The sequence below is a fragment of the Strongylocentrotus purpuratus genome, unplaced genomic scaffold (assembly GCF_000002235.5).
Source record: "Strongylocentrotus purpuratus isolate Spur 01 unplaced genomic scaffold, Spur_5.0 spur5_scaffold_9, whole genome shotgun sequence".
In the NCBI taxonomy this organism is placed as follows: Eukaryota; Metazoa; Echinodermata; class Echinoidea; order Camarodonta; family Strongylocentrotidae; genus Strongylocentrotus; species Strongylocentrotus purpuratus.
Window position 1 is genome coordinate 27725559 of NW_022145615.1, and position 18900 is coordinate 27744458.

At 37.2% G+C, this 18900-nt stretch overlaps 1 protein-coding gene across 1 annotated transcript; it reads left to right on the plus strand.

Moving 5' to 3' along the window:
* Window positions 1-9631: 9631 nt before the first annotated feature.
* LOC115920709 lies at window positions 9632-18591 on the plus strand. Its single transcript, XM_030977189.1, has 7 exons — window positions 9632-9735; window positions 13547-13743; window positions 14527-14587; window positions 15502-15606; window positions 16275-16412; window positions 17310-17366; window positions 17869-18591. Exons 2-7 carry the CDS (start codon window positions 13655-13657, stop codon window positions 18145-18147), a joined length of 729 nt encoding a protein of 242 aa, XP_030833049.1. The 5' UTR covers window positions 9632-9735; window positions 13547-13654; the 3' UTR covers window positions 18148-18591.
* Window positions 18592-18900: the final 309 nt, after the last annotated feature.

Here is an 18900-nt window from a genome sequence, read left to right on the forward strand (position 1 = left end):
AGAAAGACTCTCATTATTAGTCCGTCTGTAGCAGAGGCCATGGTTGGCTCACTCGGTCAGTTCTGGGTAAGATAACCGGGAAGATAATCCAAGATAAGATGAGTAGTGGGGTCGAATCCCAGTTATCATTTCTTCCCATTTGTTTGCCTTTAGAAAAGTGAGGCAAAGCAACAACAACAAAAAGTCTAATTGATTGTGACCTCCTTGCAAGCCGCTTTGATTAATTAATATGATGGCTTCTGTAATTTTTATAATCGTACAAGCTGATTTTGAGGTAAGTTGAACAAAAGAGCATTTCCAAAATTAAGACGGGGTGAAATGGGTATTTTTGCAAGCTTTTTCAGTCTTTTTTTAATAATAATAATAATAATAATAATAATGGTGGCTTCTTATATAGCGCACATGTCCGTCACGTTGTGACGCTCCTGGCGCTGCCCCGATTATTACCCTGGCTTTAGCAAGGCAGCCACTGCGGCGCTCTAGCATTTCAAGGAATTAATTCCTGCCAGGTACCCATTTACATCACCTGGGTTGAGTGTGGCAAATGTAGATCAATGTCTTGCCAAAGTATCATAGAAAAGAAAATGTCCTTTGAAAAGGATGGCTATTCAAATGCCCTCATAATTCGAAATATGACAAGTAATAGGTATACGTTGTTGGATCAGACTCATGCCACGTGTTTGTGTAATCCCATATACACATTTGTATAAACACAGTGTATGACTGTGACTTACAGCCTGAACGAGTCAATTTCTTATAATTTTAATGATTCCAAATCCCATGGTATTTTATGTGCTACATATGTCTAATCTTTTCGAACTGCTTCCACAATTTTTTTTCGCAATGCAAAAGCCTGACCAGGACTCAACTTTACCTTAATTATCATCATTTAAGCACGGCAGATTTGTATTTGGTATTGCTGTATAGGTTTAAAGGTAAAGACCAGTAATGGTCATGCGATTGCATGTGAAAGAAACGTTGTGGAATCGATCAGAAAAGGTTGATCATCTAGCATATAAGTATTGGTGTGTACTGCAAGGTTCTGGAATCATCAAAATGATAAGAAATTTGGCCCATTCTTCGTAAAGTTACAAGCACTATACACAGAAAGATGTATATGGGACTACCCTATATCTCTCACACACCAATAGATATACTAATTTACCAAATATATCAATTAGTAGGCGGTTTCCCGGCAAAATTTGTATCATCATGTATTAATCAAAACATATTCTTTCACATGATTGGTAATAAGAGCTTCCATTTCATTTTTAGAAATTGGGGCGTTTCCAATACTGGTCTTTACCTTTAACAGCTATTTCATACGCAACGGATTAGCCTAATAAGGGAACAATGAGCTGAATCCCCGTTGATATTGGGGTACCGTGGAACGAAAAATATTTCACCAGGATAAAAGATGACGTAAAATGTGACATAAAAATAACATTGAATATGATTGGAATGTAGGGCGTTGAATACATAACCTACTTTTAAAAGTTAATTAGACTGGCTTGCATTGATAATGTTTTTCAACATGCAAGTAGGTAGTTTCCGGCAACTAGAAGAGCGCTTACCCTAGTCAAAATAAAAAAGTGTAGAACTATTTGCGGGAAAAAAAACCCACAGAAAATATATTTAAAAAAAAAACTCTGAATACATATTTTTTCATCTATCTTCTATTCCAGATCATATAGCCTATTAAATGTATATATATGTATTTTAAAACATACTTTCCGTTCTTTAGAAGAAGAAAACAGTCTTGTTTTGTAATAAATTCTATAAAATATAGGGAAATATAGAGAAAATAGCCAACAAAATATATTTACGCACGTTTAAAACGACTAGGGAATGAATGTACGGACAACGCATTCCATACAGATGAGAACATGCTATATGTACCGAACAGATGTATACCGTCCATCGTCCGAATCTTTAATTTAGCAATGGCTCACCCCCTCCTCCTCCTCCTCCTCCTCCTCCTCCTACCACTTCAACTGCTGCTACTGTTACTACTTATAGTACTACTATCACTACTACCACTACTATCAGTGTTACTACTACTACTTCTACTACTACTACTACTACTACTACTACTACTACTGCTACTTCTACTACTACTACTACTACTACTACTGCTACTTCTACTACTACTACTACTACTAATACTACTACTACTACTAATACTGCTACAACAACAACAACAAAAACAACAACTACTGCTACTACTACTACTACTACTACTACTAATTCAGATTCTGCTTCCTGTATTTTTTTCTTTTGTATTTGTATTTATTAACATTTATTTCCTTCTCAACAGCACAATATAAAACACAATGTATATATACATGATATATGTAACAATTATTTCAACATAGAGTATACAGTAATTAATTCAGATACGGAAGGAAGCTGGAACTTAGAGCAACTGGGGCATGTCCGAGTGAAGGTTGAAGCCTTTGTGTTTCGCCATGTTCCCTATAATAGAGTCAATATTCAACAGTATTCAAACAATATTCAAACTCTGCATGACATCTAGAATTATTGCTCATTGCCTCATTGACTTGTATTGATATACTAATATTCAATGTACTTTGCCCCGACAAACGTGTTATCAGTGTGCCATTATACATCTGTTTTATTTCAACATTGTGAATAGGGGATTTTCCCCACTAAAGTATAATAGCTAAAGATTCTACAAGAGCATATTGTAAGAGCACAATACACTTTGTTGTAAACCATTCATGAGTGGCTGCTTTGATGTGTTTGCTATCATCAATAGCTGAATACAGGGCAATCATGTTGGAAATCCAAGTTCTTTTGAAAAAAATTAAAGGAAGGCAACTTCAATAGCCGTGTCGGTCACCTTTTCAGATCTGCCAATACAGTGTATTACAATTATGGAAAAAATTCCGTCATCCGATCGTGGTTTTTATGGGCGGTGCAGTATGGCATTGAGACTTCCCTTGAGTTATTTTATTGTTGGAAAATGTATGTTTTCAATATTTGTCGAATTGACGTCTCCATGGTATATGGGCTAAACTACTCTTTTATGTTAAATTCCAGTAATTTATCACTGACGTTAAAAAAAAAAAAAAATGTATGCAAAGAACTTAAATTTCAAAGCTTGGTAAGCTTGGAAAATGATCGCAAAGGCTTTTGGGAAATCAACCCTAGAACTTCAGTAGCCTTGCCCTTCACATTAGGAAACCGTACGCGCACTACATCGCATCCCTACCATGTCCAGGTTCCTAGCAGTGGCGTAATGACCAAAAACTTGTGGGGGTCAGAACAAAATCCTTATCACCACCAAGTAGAATAATGCAGGGGCGGCGGAGCGCCTTCCAAAATAGGGAGGTGGCAACAAAAAAGGGCACTTTCTGGAAGAAAAAAAGGGCACCTACAAAGGAAAACATCAACAAAACCTACATAATTTTTAAACATTGGTAGATACTCTTACATCGTCATGATTGTGATTACACTACCAGGGATGATATCAATATTTGTTTCTTTCTTTACGTGGTACAAGATACTGTTTAAATAAGCAGCATGCTTTGCAGTTAGGTGTAAAAAATTAAAGATTTGTGAGGTCCCAGTGCAAAAAATTACATCTTATAAAGAAGACCAGAAAAAAAAAACCCTGATGAGTATTAAACTGAAAAGGGACTCAACATAAATGAAAAGAGGCACTTGTGAGAAAGTAAATGGGGAATCTGTTGGAGGAGAAGGGCACCTATCAAGTTTGATATGGGCATTTATCAGATATTAAAAGGGGCATTTTGAAAAGGGGAAGGGGCTCATACAAAAAAAGGGGGGGGGGGGCACGTGTCGAAGTAAAAATGGGAAAACATATCAAAGGTGAATAGGGGAATTTCTCGCACCTGAATAGACGTACTCACCAGAGATGAAAGGAGAGGAAAAGGACAGTTATTAGAAAAGAAAAGGGCATTTGTCCTATGTAAAAAGGGGCTTTTTGTGGGTACCTGAAAAAGTGGGTGGCACAGTGCCCCCCCCCCCCCCCCCCACACGGTGGCCGAGCGAAGTTCAAAGTTGGGGACACCAAGAAAAAAGGGCACTTTCTGGAGAAAAAGGGCATCTACAAAGGGAAATCTCAAGCGAAAATATACAATTGTTTAGACATTAGTATACACCCCTTCAATGTGATTACAATTATCAGGGATGATTTCAATATTTGTTTCACTTTATACACCATACAACATATTGCTTAAGCATTATGCTTTGCAGTTCGGCTTGATTGTCTAAAAAATTGTTTGCGAGCGACCGAAGCGAGCTAGGAAAAATGTTAAGATGTGTGAGATCGCAATGCGAAAAATTACATCTTATAAAAAAGAAAACCCCAATCCTAATGGGTTTATAAGAACATTCTCATCACGGAAGACTGAAAAGGCCTTTGATAAGTGACATAAGTATATCACCTATGGATGCATGCGAGCGTAGCGAGCAAGCTTTGGGGGAAGTTGCTGTTAGTCGCTTGAAATTAGCTAGGGCGCGTTTAATGATGAGAGGAAAAGGGGACACTGATCAGAAAAGAAAAGGAGCATGTGCCAAAGTACAAAGAGTAATTACCAGAGGTGAAAATGGGGCACATCATACATCCTCAAAAAGAGGCACTCGTCAGGAATGAAAAAAAAAAGTCAGTCATGAGAATAGGAAATAGGCATTTGTCGACGGGAAAAGGGGCCCCCATTGGATTTTGATAGGGGCACTTATAAGATATTATTATATATTGTTAAAAGGGATGTTTTCAGAGGTGAAAAGAGGCACACCTGAAAGGGGGCAATGACCAGATATAAAAAGGGACACTTATGTGAATGAAAAAGCGGTACGTGTAATAGAGGAAAATGTGCATCAGTTAAAAGAAATGGGCACCGATCAGATTTTAAAGGGGCATTTATCGGAGGTGAAGGGGGCACTTATCTGAAGTGAAAAGGAGTAAATTCTCGTACCTGAAAAGGGTAATTTACCAGAGAAGGGGCACTTTTGCGAAGGGGAAGTGGCTCTTTTTTCTAATGGCGCACTTATCATTAGGAAAAGGGGCACTTTATATCAGAAAGAGAAAGGGCACATGTGCAAATATAAGGTGCGCTTATCCGAGTTAAAATGGGGGTAGTTATTAAAAGGGGAAGGGGCACTTCTCACACAGGAAAAGGGGCACTTGTCAAAGTAAAAGAGGCACGTACCTCTCAGATTAAATATGAAAATTATCAGAGGTGAAGGGGGGACTTATCAAAAGTGAAAAGAGGCACTTCTCGTACCTAACTTGGCGCACCTACTATAGATTAAAAAGGGCACTTATGAGAATGGAAAATGGACACTTATTGCAAAGGAAAATGGGAACTTGTCTAAGGAAAAGGGGCACGTGTCCAAATATAAGGGGCCCTTATCAGAGCTGAAAAGGGGAAGGCTTAGTCTTACAAACTAATAGGGGCACTTGTCAAAGTAAAAGGGGCACTATTCCTATGTAAAAAGGGGCATTTCTTAAAAAGTTAAAGGGGTAATTTTCCTATGTAAAAAGGGGCACTTTTCGGTGCTTGAAAAAGTGGGGGGCACTGTGCCCCCCCTTGCCCCCGCGGGAGGGCCGCCTTTACCCCCCCCCCTCCCAGCCCCACTTGGAGTGCCGCCTCTGGCATAATGGGCACAAATAAGAGAAAAAACCCGGAAATTCATTTCATTTTTGCAACATTTGTAAGTCATTGGTTTCGAATTAGAAATAAACCACGTTTGATTTTTTTTTTTTTTTTTTTTTTTGGGGGGGGGGGATCAACTGCCTAGTATAATGTTAAATAGTAAAATATATCAATATTCAGTTTGCCCCAAACATCATCAGTTCATAAACAACACGAACTATTTAGTATTATATCATTTCTATGAAAGTCTTTATTGATTGCTTGATCTACATGAATTCATTTATTCAAAAGCATTCCCTCGATTGCGCAATCGCCGCCCTTAAGAATCATCTGGATTCCAGGCCCTACCTAATTTGTGTTCTAAACATAAGAGTATGTTAGAGTGAAAATGTATCCATTCATTCGTTTATTTAAATCGTAATGTTATTATATTATGTATATTTCTTTTAGTAGCGTTAGAGCTTCGCAAATTGTGATGGCAGACATTTTGACAGACAAAGTTGTGCAGAGATTGTCAAAACTGATTAATCCTGGGAATATCCGTGCAGATGACTTTAGCGTGTACCTGGGATTCACCAAAGCCGAGGGCAATGCCGCAGCGATAGGGGCCAATCTCACCATGAATCAACATGGCGCATTCAGCATACTCATCACCAAGTATGTTATGAGACATGGACGGAAGAGTGAAAGTGCTCTGCAACTGAGAAAGATCTTTCTACAGAGTGAAATGCCGGACTGTAATGATGTAATCAAAGCAGGTTCGTAGATTAAAAATTTTAGTATGTTAATTTATAACGGAAACAACAACATAGTGATGATCAAAATGTACTGAGCTCAAAGATAAGGTCAACCATACATTTCATAATTGTCAACACCGGTAAAGATGTGACAGAACTCTTTAAAAAATAATGAATCAACATTCAGACTTCAATATGATATTATTTAACTTGCAATAAGGTATTCCCTCTTTTTTGTTGTTGAATGAATAATGCTTAATCGGAGGCTATGACGTAAAATCACTGTAAAGTATTATGTAAAAGGGGAACAGAGGCCAGACCAATTTGCAGAAATATTTTTCCAAACAAAACTCGAAAAAGAGTAGAGGGAGTCATTATCCTGTATATATTTTCTGACAAGAATAACAAAAAGTGCATGATTTGAATTGTGTGTAATTTAGAGGTAAATAAATTCTCAACATGGGAGAAAAATATCAAAACACTTGACTGGCAGACATATGTTTAAATACGGTTCTCTTGCAAATGAAACTATGAATAATTATTTGCCGATCAAATATTTGAAGTCGTTGCCAAAGTATGTACAGCTGTTTTTGTTGAAACGTTTGTTGAAACGTTGCAGAAAAGTAAAAAAACTGCAGTAGAATTAAACCGTTAAAGATATTTTTGCTTTTTGTCTCCAGGATTCGAGAGGTTGAACATTCCTTTCCGGTCAGACGAGGAAATACTCATGGAAATGAAAAAACCTGTATCCCTCCCGAACTCTCGTTGCGGCACACCAGGTTATCATATTCACAACTTTCTATTCCTCTCGCGCAAGCTTTATGAGACAACCAAATCTTTCGACTATCACAAAAAAGGCGATTTGTCGCCATCATCCTAACACTGCAGTAAAAAGGAGTACATAGGCTACGCACCATCGATTGCACAATGTGGTGGCTATATGGGGAATCAGGGAATGTAACAGCTAATTTATCTTATTGTGAATAGTTTAGCAAAACGAACTTCTAGAGGATTTATTTTTTATTTTTTAGTACAGATCATAATGGGAAGGCACCTTCAAGATATGTCACATAGTTGTCAATTCGGGTTTGATTGATCGCAACTTCAAAAGTACATAACTTTCCTATTTTCAATCGGAATTTGCTCAAACTTTCACTAACCTGTTCCTGTCATTTGCCTGCTTCTATTAAAACCAACTTAATGCCATGGTGGACTTCTCCTTCAGTTTACCGCTATTTCTATTTTGGGGGATTGTAGGTGAGGGAGCAGAGGCCGCTGGTGGGACTAAGACTGGTGCAAAGAGGAAGATAGCATGGAAGGATCCAGCTTACACGCCTGATGAGGATACTGGTGCAAAGAGGAAGATAGCATGTACGGATCCAGCTTACAAGCCTGATGAGGATACTGACGAGGAAATGGAAATATAAACGTCCATACTTTTGTAATTTTTCATTTCCTTTTTTTACAAAGTGTGTATAACTTCATTGGTAGGAAACTCTCTTTCACTTTCACTTCCCAAATCTAATGATTAAAAAAAAGAGGATAATATGATGTCGTGAAATCCAATCTTCTTCTTAATTCTTCTTCTTCTTGGTGTGTACATGTGGTAGGTACGTGTGTTTGTATGTGCGTGCTTGAGTGCGCGGAGTGGAGGGTTAATTGGGTATATTCTACAAATATTCGGATAAAGAAATGTTATTATACACACAAATGAACAACTAATGGAAATCAGTTTTATTCAGGATAATTTTTGCTAATTTTACCAAAAAGATCCAGAGACACTAAATTGTGTGAAGGTCAAACGATTATGGCAATTTATTAATGATCACTTCGATTTAGTTGAATTAAGGGACACGGAGTGGAAAGATGTAATTTTAGGATTGTCGGGTATCTCGAATAGAATTAATTAAGTGTGTGAATACTATTATAACTGTGTTGAAAAAAAATTCAAAATCAAGGGCAGAAGGTCATTTACCTTCCAGTGTTAAAATACAGAAAAATTATTACGGATTTTACAGAAGACGAAAAGTAACTAGCAATCAAGGTAGGCAGGTTTTCATTGCATTACAAAAAATGTGACTATGTATGTGAGCAGGCAACCAGTACCTTGCTGTGCATTTGGTGTTTGTATGTGTATGTTTGTGCGGGGGGGGGGGGGGGGTTGTTGGGGGGTGTTTGAGGGTGCTCTTGTCTGTGACTTTATGTTATTGTGGTGTGTACATGTGAGTGTGCATGTGTGAGGATGAGTGAGTTGCAGACGGTAGTGGTTTTGTTTGGGATTAGGTAGTAAGGGAGGGGGTTTTATTTTTTAATTTTTATATTATACTAGTAACTGATTTCATTCATTTTTTCGATCGTAACTTATGTATTGTACATTAACTATTTATAAATTTATGATAACAAATAATTGTATTTTGAAGAATTAATTGTATTGTTTTTATTTTAAATGAAATACATATAAAAATTAAAAAAGAATATAACCCCTGCTTCTTCGTTTGAGTTAATCTTGGGGAGGGGTATTTGATTAATGCCATTCGGGTCTAGATAAACACTACTGCCTAATACTTATTTTATGAAACAATATGACTATTTACCCCTAGCAGTCTTTAACTAATTGTAATGTAATTCCAATGGCCATTGATGGCCTCTTTATAATTTTCTTCACATACCTTTCAGTTTTAAAGCTTGTCGGCAGTTCGCAAAATTAGTTAACTTTTATTTTCTATTTTATCTTTTTTTTGGGGGGGGGTGGGGGTAGGGTAATCAAAAAAAGAGTTGAAACTCTGACGATCACTTTTACCTAATCCTTTTTAGGTTTTTAGCTAACCGACACAAATTAGGGCACCCTTTATATACCCGATGTCTCTTCTGTGACAAAGGTAAATGTAAGCTTCCCCAGCCCAGGCAGAACATGGATCGAAAGGCCTATCCTTCATTCATATTTAGAGCCCCTCTGCACTATTGTTTGGCCAGGGGGATTAGACCTCCCTGCAGGGTCACTGACAAGTAGTTATCTCATCAATTCAGTTCTCAATTAACACAAGAAAAGGGGGTTTATGGGGACCAACAGGCACCGATTAGGCATTGTTTGCTATATAGAGGGCGCAAGTAGCTATAAGTAGTGCAGTGGGGCTAAACATAATACATCGAGGGTAGTAGTACACGTCCTCCACTCACGTGAATTGAAAATACTCTCGATCAGTACCCTCTCGATCTCTGCATAAATTTGAAGTGCGCCATCTTTGTCCAATAAAAGCACAGCATTCCTAATTTTGTCGTTCGGCGACCGGAATGGTAAGACGCTTATTTGGTTGCTATGTCGGATGTTTGTGTCATTTAACGGAGAATTTAAGGTATGTTTGTGTCCTTGTCATAGATATCACTATTTTGCTGATACCAGGGTATAGATCAAGCCAGAAATAGAGGGTGATGATCCAGAATCGTGTAACGAATAAAGCTAGACTCACACAATGGTCCGATACGTTAATGTTTGCGTTTGTAAAATTGTAATTGTAGAACTAGATCTAGACTCTATTTAGATCTATGACCAAATTGTCTTCTTCCTTCGTTTCTTCTTTTAGAACTTTAGATATTGCTATAGACTAATGGAAATTAGTCAAATTTCACTATAATTGTTGCCAGTTTCGTCGTATCTGAATTTTTCTCTCTTTCTCTTAATTTCTTGGTAAAATTTTTTGTTTTCCAATCTCATTTTCTATTTTTAATAGACTCTAAATTAAATTTTATTTTTAAATTAGATCTAGATCTAGGGGAGAGTGCCCAGTATTCGGTCACTTAAAGGGAAATCGCTAATATTTTGAATTCTTACCTCTTTTATTTGGCAATCTACCCATCAAAAGAAAAGAAATTTAGATCTAGACTCTATTCCTCTAACAGGATTTTATAGTCACTTAGAATAGATCTAGTCTAAGGTCTAGTCTAAGTTAGATCTAGTCTATAGAATAATGATAAGCAAAATACTTCTAAAGAAGACGCTAGACGGAGCATTTTTCTGCCCAGAATTCGGTCGCGCCGAATAGAATTCGGTCACGCGATTTGTGCGTGGTACATGTACATGTATCTCCGTTGCCAAGAAGCGTAGCGTATTTGCGCACTATTTTCACACAATTGCGCGATAAAGCACTGAATGTCAATGCGTTGACCGAATACTGGCCGAGCGCACTCCAGCAAAGCATAGAGAGTCAATGCCAATGCGTATTGACCTCTAGCACTGCATGCTTGCTGTGAGGCGGGTATTTTTAGACCCATACACAAACACACACACCACACAATATTGCATAGACTGTACACAATCATGTCGATGCAGCTGTAAGCAAAGTTTGACACTAGACTTACAATTTGAATTTTTAAATTATTCTTTTTAACATCAGTAAGTTAAAAAAAAATGTATTGGCCGAGCGATACCGCATGGCAAGGGTATCGTATAAATACCTCTTGCACATCGGCAAGTCATTTGTCATTTGCAAATTCGCTGCGATGGAGTGAACAGGGAAGTGATTCTCTTCCCACACATACTAAATTCATTGCGACAGCACAAGTAGTTTTTTCGCAATAGAGTTATATGGCTATGCATGTTAGCGCATGTGCTAAGAGAACGCGGAAGTGCAGAAAGTTGTGCGACTCTGACCAATTTCGAGCCAAGTTGGAGATCTTTCCGGGGCCCTAAATCTGATTTAATTTTGAGAGTTAAGAAAAGTTGTTCAGCTGCCTGATTTGTGGAAGTTTCGTGGCTCATAAATTATTTTTTAAATTGTTACAGCTGTTGAAACGGCTGTCTGACCGAATACTGGGAATGGACCGAATACTGGGCGCGCTACCCTAGACTAGCCTTAAGGGCTCCCTCGAAATGTTTTTTATGATATTATTTGAGGGAGCCTTAAACGGCACCCATAGGGTCCCACAAAGAGGTAGGTAAACAACAACTGAAATGTGTCCAAAATCATACTTTCCCGCACCCGACCAATATTGGACAGTGGCTTTGATAAATTTTTTTGTAATTGTAGTCCTAATTACCTCCTGAATTTAAAAATCAGAGGTAAATATAATAAAATAAAAGCAATTTTCTTACCAGACCGATACAGCTCAGCTCCCTTTTCATGTGTACCGTGTGAATTCACGATCTCTACACAATGGTGATGACCTCTGACTGGCACTTCGTAAATGTGCTGCTTCCGTATAATGCGCTGAATAACACTCATACAGCGCATTATACGGAAGCAGCACAATCACGGAAGTGCCAGTCAGAGGTCACTTTTTGTATTCTGGGTTTTAACTGATATATATATATATATATATATATATATATATATGATATTATTAATAATTTGTATCATTATGCAATACAGTATTCAAATACATTGGCCTGGAGAATATTATTCCCATATTTGTATATCGGCTATGAACTGGGTAAAGAATGTAAATTGGAATTACCCAAGTTACTTTGCTCCAATGCACTCCAATGCCCTACTTTTTAACCCGTTATGACAAAAGACACAACTTTTTTTAGCATAAGTTTGTATTTTTCACAACTCAATATTCAAGTTTCTCTTGGAGCTCTTGGTGCATTTACAGGGGCTTTAATTTGTATTCATTAGAAATTACAATTTGTGCAATATACAACACATTGAGTTGAACTGGGTAAAGAATGTAAACAGTGACAATTATTCAGTTACTTTGCTCCAACGCATTATTTTTCACGTTGTGAAAAATTTGACAACGATTATTTTTGCACAATTTTGTATTTTTATATATCTTAATATTCATATTCTCTATTGGAAGTAAGAAATAAGAAATATTTGTGCAATAAACAGCACATTGAAATGAAGAATACAATGTATTTATCCCCTAATTAATATGAACTATACACTTTTTACCTTTTTGTCTATAAAAAAAATACCCACAGATTTGTATTTTTAATGTTTTAAGCAATACCATTCTCTAATGTATTCAGATTATATGCAAGTGTTTGTGTAGTGCCTGGAGATGAATGATCGCATTTGCCTGCCGAGGATTGCTGTGTTTTGGTGTTCGGGGTGCGGATTGCAGCGTGCATTAGTCTTTGCTGGGCTGGACGAGCATTATAGCTTGCCCAGTGTAGCGGCGGCTGATGTATGCGGTCCGCGCCCTGGCTATTTGAGTGCAGTGTCCCTCGGCGGGCGAGTGTGAAAGCTCTATGGTATTTCCATTCGACTGCATTTGAGTGCATTGCGGAAGTGACCTATTTGTATCTCATATTATTATGTGAATGTTCTTTGTAAATTTGTTTTGTAATTCATGTTGAATGTTCATTTCAGTTTTTAACTGCCAGACACGAAGATGTTAATAAAATCCATTTATCTATCTATCATCTTATTCACAGTAAACATGTAAAGCCAAAGGTCACAATTTTATGGCTCGCAAAGAGTCTAGCTTGCTGTGCCAACCTCACAGACAATTACAATGAATTAGACTTTGATTATTTTTTGCTTTGCCTCACTACTTATAGAGGCAAAAAATGGAACTGAATAAATACTTAGATTCAAACCCATTACTACAACGTTTTATTACACTGTTCTTACCGATTGAGCTAACAATGTTTATATGGTTATTTGCATGATAATGATAACCCTATCACTAACGGTTACCATCCTTAGCTAGACTCTTAGCGAGGTGTAAAAATTGTGACCTTTACTGTGAATTGACTTCCGCTCACATCAAAGTCACCTGTATATTGTATGGTGGGGTGTCCAAAGTTTGCAGACAAATTAAATTAAGGAATGCGATATTTGATCCAGTATTTCTCATATTCTACACAAATGTATTTATATCAATAAGTACCAAACTTTAAACTATTAGTAATGGGTGCGACTAGAAAAAAAATCAAAAGAATTCTGTCGATATCGACATGTCAAAATTTGATGTTAGATTGGTATGCGCTGCAACTGAAGAAAAGGTAACTAGCCGATTTTCAAGAGAATCAGGCAAAAATTTGCCTTTGTTTTTTCTGATGGTTGGAAAGAAAATAGATTTAAATTTCATATATATGCTATAAAGAAAAACAAAAAAAATTGTTGTCAAACATCAAATATATTGGTGAATTTTAAAATGTAAAATGATATATGAATGTGAATTTATATCAGTACTTTTCTTTATCACCCCCTCTAGATGATGTCTTACACCAAAGTTCTCAAACTTACCTACACTACATGGAGACTAAGAAGAGGCTTTGACACTGCCGTTAATGATATTTAATCTCTGAGCATCTTAGTTACCATGGGGCACGGGGCTAGTACCACCGGTGTGAAGAAGGTTGCCCTTATCAAGGAGCAGGGGGAGCAGGATCCTAATGAATCCAGACCTGTGTAAGTGATAAGCTTTGTTTGTTCTTCCATACTCAAACTTTGCAAAAAGTTGCGCTGAAAATAAAGGCAACCAAGGAGGAGGTGAGTTGGCTCAGTCGGTAAAGCGTCTGCCTGTCGAACCAAAGATCCCGGGTTTGAATCCCACCTGCGTTGTGTGTTAACAATGCTCCTCCCCTTGTTCATAGAAGCAGGCTATGTTAAGTGAAAAACACTCCGGATAGGACGTTAAATGGAGGCCCTGTGTAGAGAAGAGTCACTACCTTTGCACGTTAAAAACCCACTGCACTTTTCGTATAAGAATAGGGAGAAACCCTGGTGTAGTGGTCCACCTGCACACACCCCAGGAAGGAAAGATAATATTCTGTAAAGAGGTACTGTATGTACTCAAAATGGAAGAAGAAGAACCACACCTACAGAAAAGATTATTCCATATCATTTGGAAAATGTTTATTTAAAAAGATTTGCCTTTTTTAATTTTTTTTTTAATTGTTTTTTATTTTCATCCTTACAATTTTTGTTTCACCTTTCGTTTATGTATCTTGTATGGTAGGTGTGAACATGTAGTTTTAACTTAGCAAAATTGTGTCCTCTTTTTCTTCTGAAATATCAGACTGTACCATAGGCAAATTGAAGGAGTATGGTTTTGGTTGCAACAGCATCTCAAGTAATCCTTTGAATACTGACATTATATTTTACATATTACAAACTCCAAAGATATGTGGGTTAAAAAAGAATAATGTTGTATCAAATTGAAAAACAGAATTTTTTTTTTTTCTTTCTCAGATGGACAAGATCAAACTCAGATGGCTGCATTGTGGAGAATCTCAACTCCAGTAAAACCAAGGTATATTCTACACATTGATTTCTGATGGTCGTGGTAGGATAAAATCTTTCTTGTTAGTTTAAACTATGAATTTTGTAGAGATTGGTGGAAATGAAGAAAAGCTTGCCTTACATGTACTGTATGTAGGTAATTGTACATTTCACCTGCTGGAGAAAGTCAGTGTTCTTTTAAGAGTGTTTGTACCAAAGAAATCTACTAATTCTTTCAGTACCATATGTTTCAGCTTCACTCAAGCTTAAATCTAAAAGCAGAGTTTTGTTTAGTCTTATAGGGCTCATTCAGATATGACCCTGCAAATCCGCAGCGTTTTTTTTTGGTTGTGATGACCTACAATTTAATACGCTTCACAATTCTGTATCTTATATAACACAGAGCCCATTGAAAACGCAGAAGTTCATTGTTGAGTGCAGTTGCCATTCATTTACATGTTAAAAAAACGTGACAGCTTTTTTGTGATATCTGAACAAGTCTGTAGAAATACTTATCTTTTCCTCTTGAATTGTTGTTTGTTATTTCATGAAGCCTGAGGTGCAGAAAACACAGTTGCGCTAGGATTGCGCCTGTTCTTTTTAACCGCACATAGCTTAGATCTTCCACAGCACTGTACATATATATATCTGCATGACCTCAAAGTACGAAGATACACCAACAGCATGGTGGCCTGTATTTCAACAGAAGAAGTAGAAGAAGCAGTCCTTGTTGTATTCAATTTCAAACAAATGAACAGGAAATAAACTGAACCATGCTTCAGAATCATGCCTAATGATTTATTCTTTTGTGACATCTACTTCTAAATTGATGGCATAGATAGCAGTGGTTTGTAAAATCTACATACAACTCCTGTTCTGCATTGCATAACCATTTACGTGTGCCTCCATTTCAGTTGTGTGATTTCTGTTTGTATTACATTACAGGTGGATCTACTGGGTCAGCAGGTCTCAGAATATAAAGAATTATTGAACGCATCAGAGATCAAAATAGAGGAAGCAGTGGACAAAGCCAATATTCTAGAAAAACAGGTCGGTTTTAATCTTCATACGACTGTACTATTTGTCATTTTAACTCTTGGTTCCATGTTGTACTAACTCAGTTAAATCTGACCTTTGGTCTAAAATCATGATTAGCAAAATGGAACCTTTGACGTTGGACAAACTTCCTCTGTTAAACCTGATTTTGAACAAAATCCTAAACCAGGTGCTGGGTTTAAATTTGATTTGATTTGATTTGATTTATTGGTTTGTAGTAAATTGTAGTAGATGTTCCTGTAGACTAACATGCTTTGTGCTACTATGAACCATTAGCCTCAGCCTTAGGAGGAGCAAACATTTCATCCTACACTGAATCCATATTAACACTTTTGTGGGCCTTGGTTAATGATAAGGGGTGTGGGTATTGTTGTTTTAAGGCGGTAAAAAAATCAAAGGTTCATGTAGAATGGATGCATCTGTTTTCCTTCATTTTAAATGAAGAAGTTATTGCAAGGTAGATGATCATCACACTGCTATGAAAACCTCATAAATTATGGAAATTTCCAACAAAACATGTCTGCTTTGCTACAATGTTTCATTCTGTGAAAATAGCACCCATTACAAAATTCTTTTAAATTCGTGGGTTTATGGTTCATAGAGGGCCAATAACTTTAAATAATTATTATCAATGATTTTAATGTTAATCATTCCCTCTGTAGCTTGCGGAAGTGGAGGGAGTCAACTTTGAGTTGACCGACACCGTGAGTGACCTTCAGCAGCAGGTAGAGTCCCTTCAAGCCAACTCAGGGCCAGAGGTCAACAGACAGCTAGAGGAGGAGTTGACCACTAGCGACCAGGTATGTGATGGACAATAACAAGATAAATGATTTCATTAAAGGGATCCGGTAATTTTGTCTCAGATTCTGAAACAAAATCCTGGATTTAGCTCATGCTGCAATGATAATTATAAACCTTTTGGTCAGTCAGGAACCCCATGATTTTTACAAGCCGATCGCCTGTCTGATTATCAAGATATTTATGATTGGAAATCGAAACCAAATTTTGTGTGTGGCAAACGGTTTTCATAACACTACAGTCTATTGGGGAAAAGGAGTATGGTAAAACCGGTCACTCAAAGACTTTTACTTTTTTGAGGCACTTCCTGATCATTTTGAAGCGCGATTTCTTTAGGGCTTTAATATTACACCATATCACAGACACGGATATCATGTAAGGCTGTGCATCTCAGATTTAACACTGTTAAAAGATGCCTTAACAGATATATGTGCAAGTAGGAAAGGGAAAAATTTACCCCATGTCTTTTTGGTGTCATCAGGTTTTAAGAACTTGTCATCATAGATACATGTACAATTTATTGAGACTTTTTTCCTTTTCCCCTTTTGTTTAATCTTGATGCATGCAGTGTCCTCAGATAATATAGTTTACATTTCGTGAACCAGCTTTAAATTTCAAGAAGAAAGACAAATGTCCTTTTCCTAAATGTTTTGACACACTGTTTTTAATGTGGGTGAGACCTCGGCACTCTGTTTCATGATCAGAAATTTGCTCAGACCCTTTTTCATCAAAGAGAGATGTTAAAGCCTGGGTTATGATTATGCCTTATGTCAGCTTTGGGGTTTGGTGTTATTTTGTATATTTGACTAGTGTTAGAAACTAGACTCAGAGCACATATACCTGGAGCACATATATTAACCTAGATGTTCATATCCGGTTTTTTTACCATTCCAATTTAGCAAGTTGAGAAGTTGGAGATGCATATCAAGTTATTAGAGGAGCAGATGGCTAGCATGGTAAGTGACCTTTTAACTTCTACAAGAATTTTAGGAAAGGTTTTTCAGAGGAATAACCACATCCTTTAATTTTCATATACAACATGAAAGTGTGGCAAAATATACTAGATGACCTCCACCGTAAATTCACTTGGGTGAGATTACAGAAACATTGGTGAATTGTAAAATGGACACATCATGTTTTTTTTTCTTCAGTTCAACCCAAACATATTTTGCTTCAACAACAGTGCTTCTTGATTTGAAGCAGGTCAAGAAGTAATGCAAAGGATGGTTTAGGGGGATTAAGATAAACATTTTATTCAAATAACTTTGTGCCGTCACAAAAAATAAAATGATTTTTAAATGTGATATTGACTTACATTGACTTTCTTTGAAGCGTTGATCTCTTAGGACAAATATTTTGCAGTTATTTTGCATGTGAAATTTGTATATCATTTATCTAGAAAAAGATTGCCTTTCACTATGATTATTTTTCACATTTCACTGTTATTTACATCCCCAGCGTTCCAAGTTTCGTAAAAAGTTGAGGGCAGCAAACACTCAGGTGACAGAAGCTAAACAAGAGAGCTCTCTCAAACTGTACAGCCTCAAAGACCAGATTAAACAGATGGAAGAAGAGAACCTTAAACTTACAGGTCAGACAATGGCATCTTTGAACCATTCTGATTCATATTTCTTTGTTGTGTATGTATGTATGTTTGTATGTATATATCTATCTATCTATCTATCTATCTATCTATCTATCTATCTATCTATATATCTATCTCTTTATAAATGTTAATTGTTATTGCCATTCATAATTGTAACCGCTGCCTTGAGGTTCAGGTTCTCTTTTGAATCTAAGGCTAAAGGAGCAAACCCTAACAGAAAACCATGCCACCGTGGCTGCATTGAGGTCGATTGACGATAAAGAACTCCCGACATCCTTCGACTAGTCACTGCAGGGTCTAGTGGTTCACACCCGTCCTGGCTTGTCCTTGCCGGTGTGTGAAATTGCCACCAGTTCCCAGAGAGAGTGCCGTTAGTGACTTGCAAGAGCTACCGGTACTTACCCACCTTTGCAAGCAGCCTTCATGAAAGTGAAGGCGGTCATTGTTGCTTTGCAACAGACAGCTACTACTACTACTATCTATCTATCCATCTTTCTGTCTATCTATCTATCTTTCCGTCTATCGATCTATATATGTATCTTTGTCCCATAGCTTGGTGGCCGTTTGGGCAACAATGAAGTGGACCTTGAGACACAGGTTCTACCTATCTTTCAGTCTTCAGCTGTTCTAGTTAACTGCTCAAAGTCAGCTTCATATCATTCCATGTCCTAGTTGGTCTGCCCCTCTTTCTTCTCCCATCACTTCCTCCCTTCCAAGCTATGCTTCCATCTAGTTACATGCCTAAACCACTGTAATCACAATTGTGACGAGGAGATCATGTTCCCCTATACCATGTGAGTCAAAAAAAAGTTTACACCTAGAAACTTGCTAATTATTTTAAAAATCATCTATGAACAGTAAATTATTATACATTTTATGAAAGA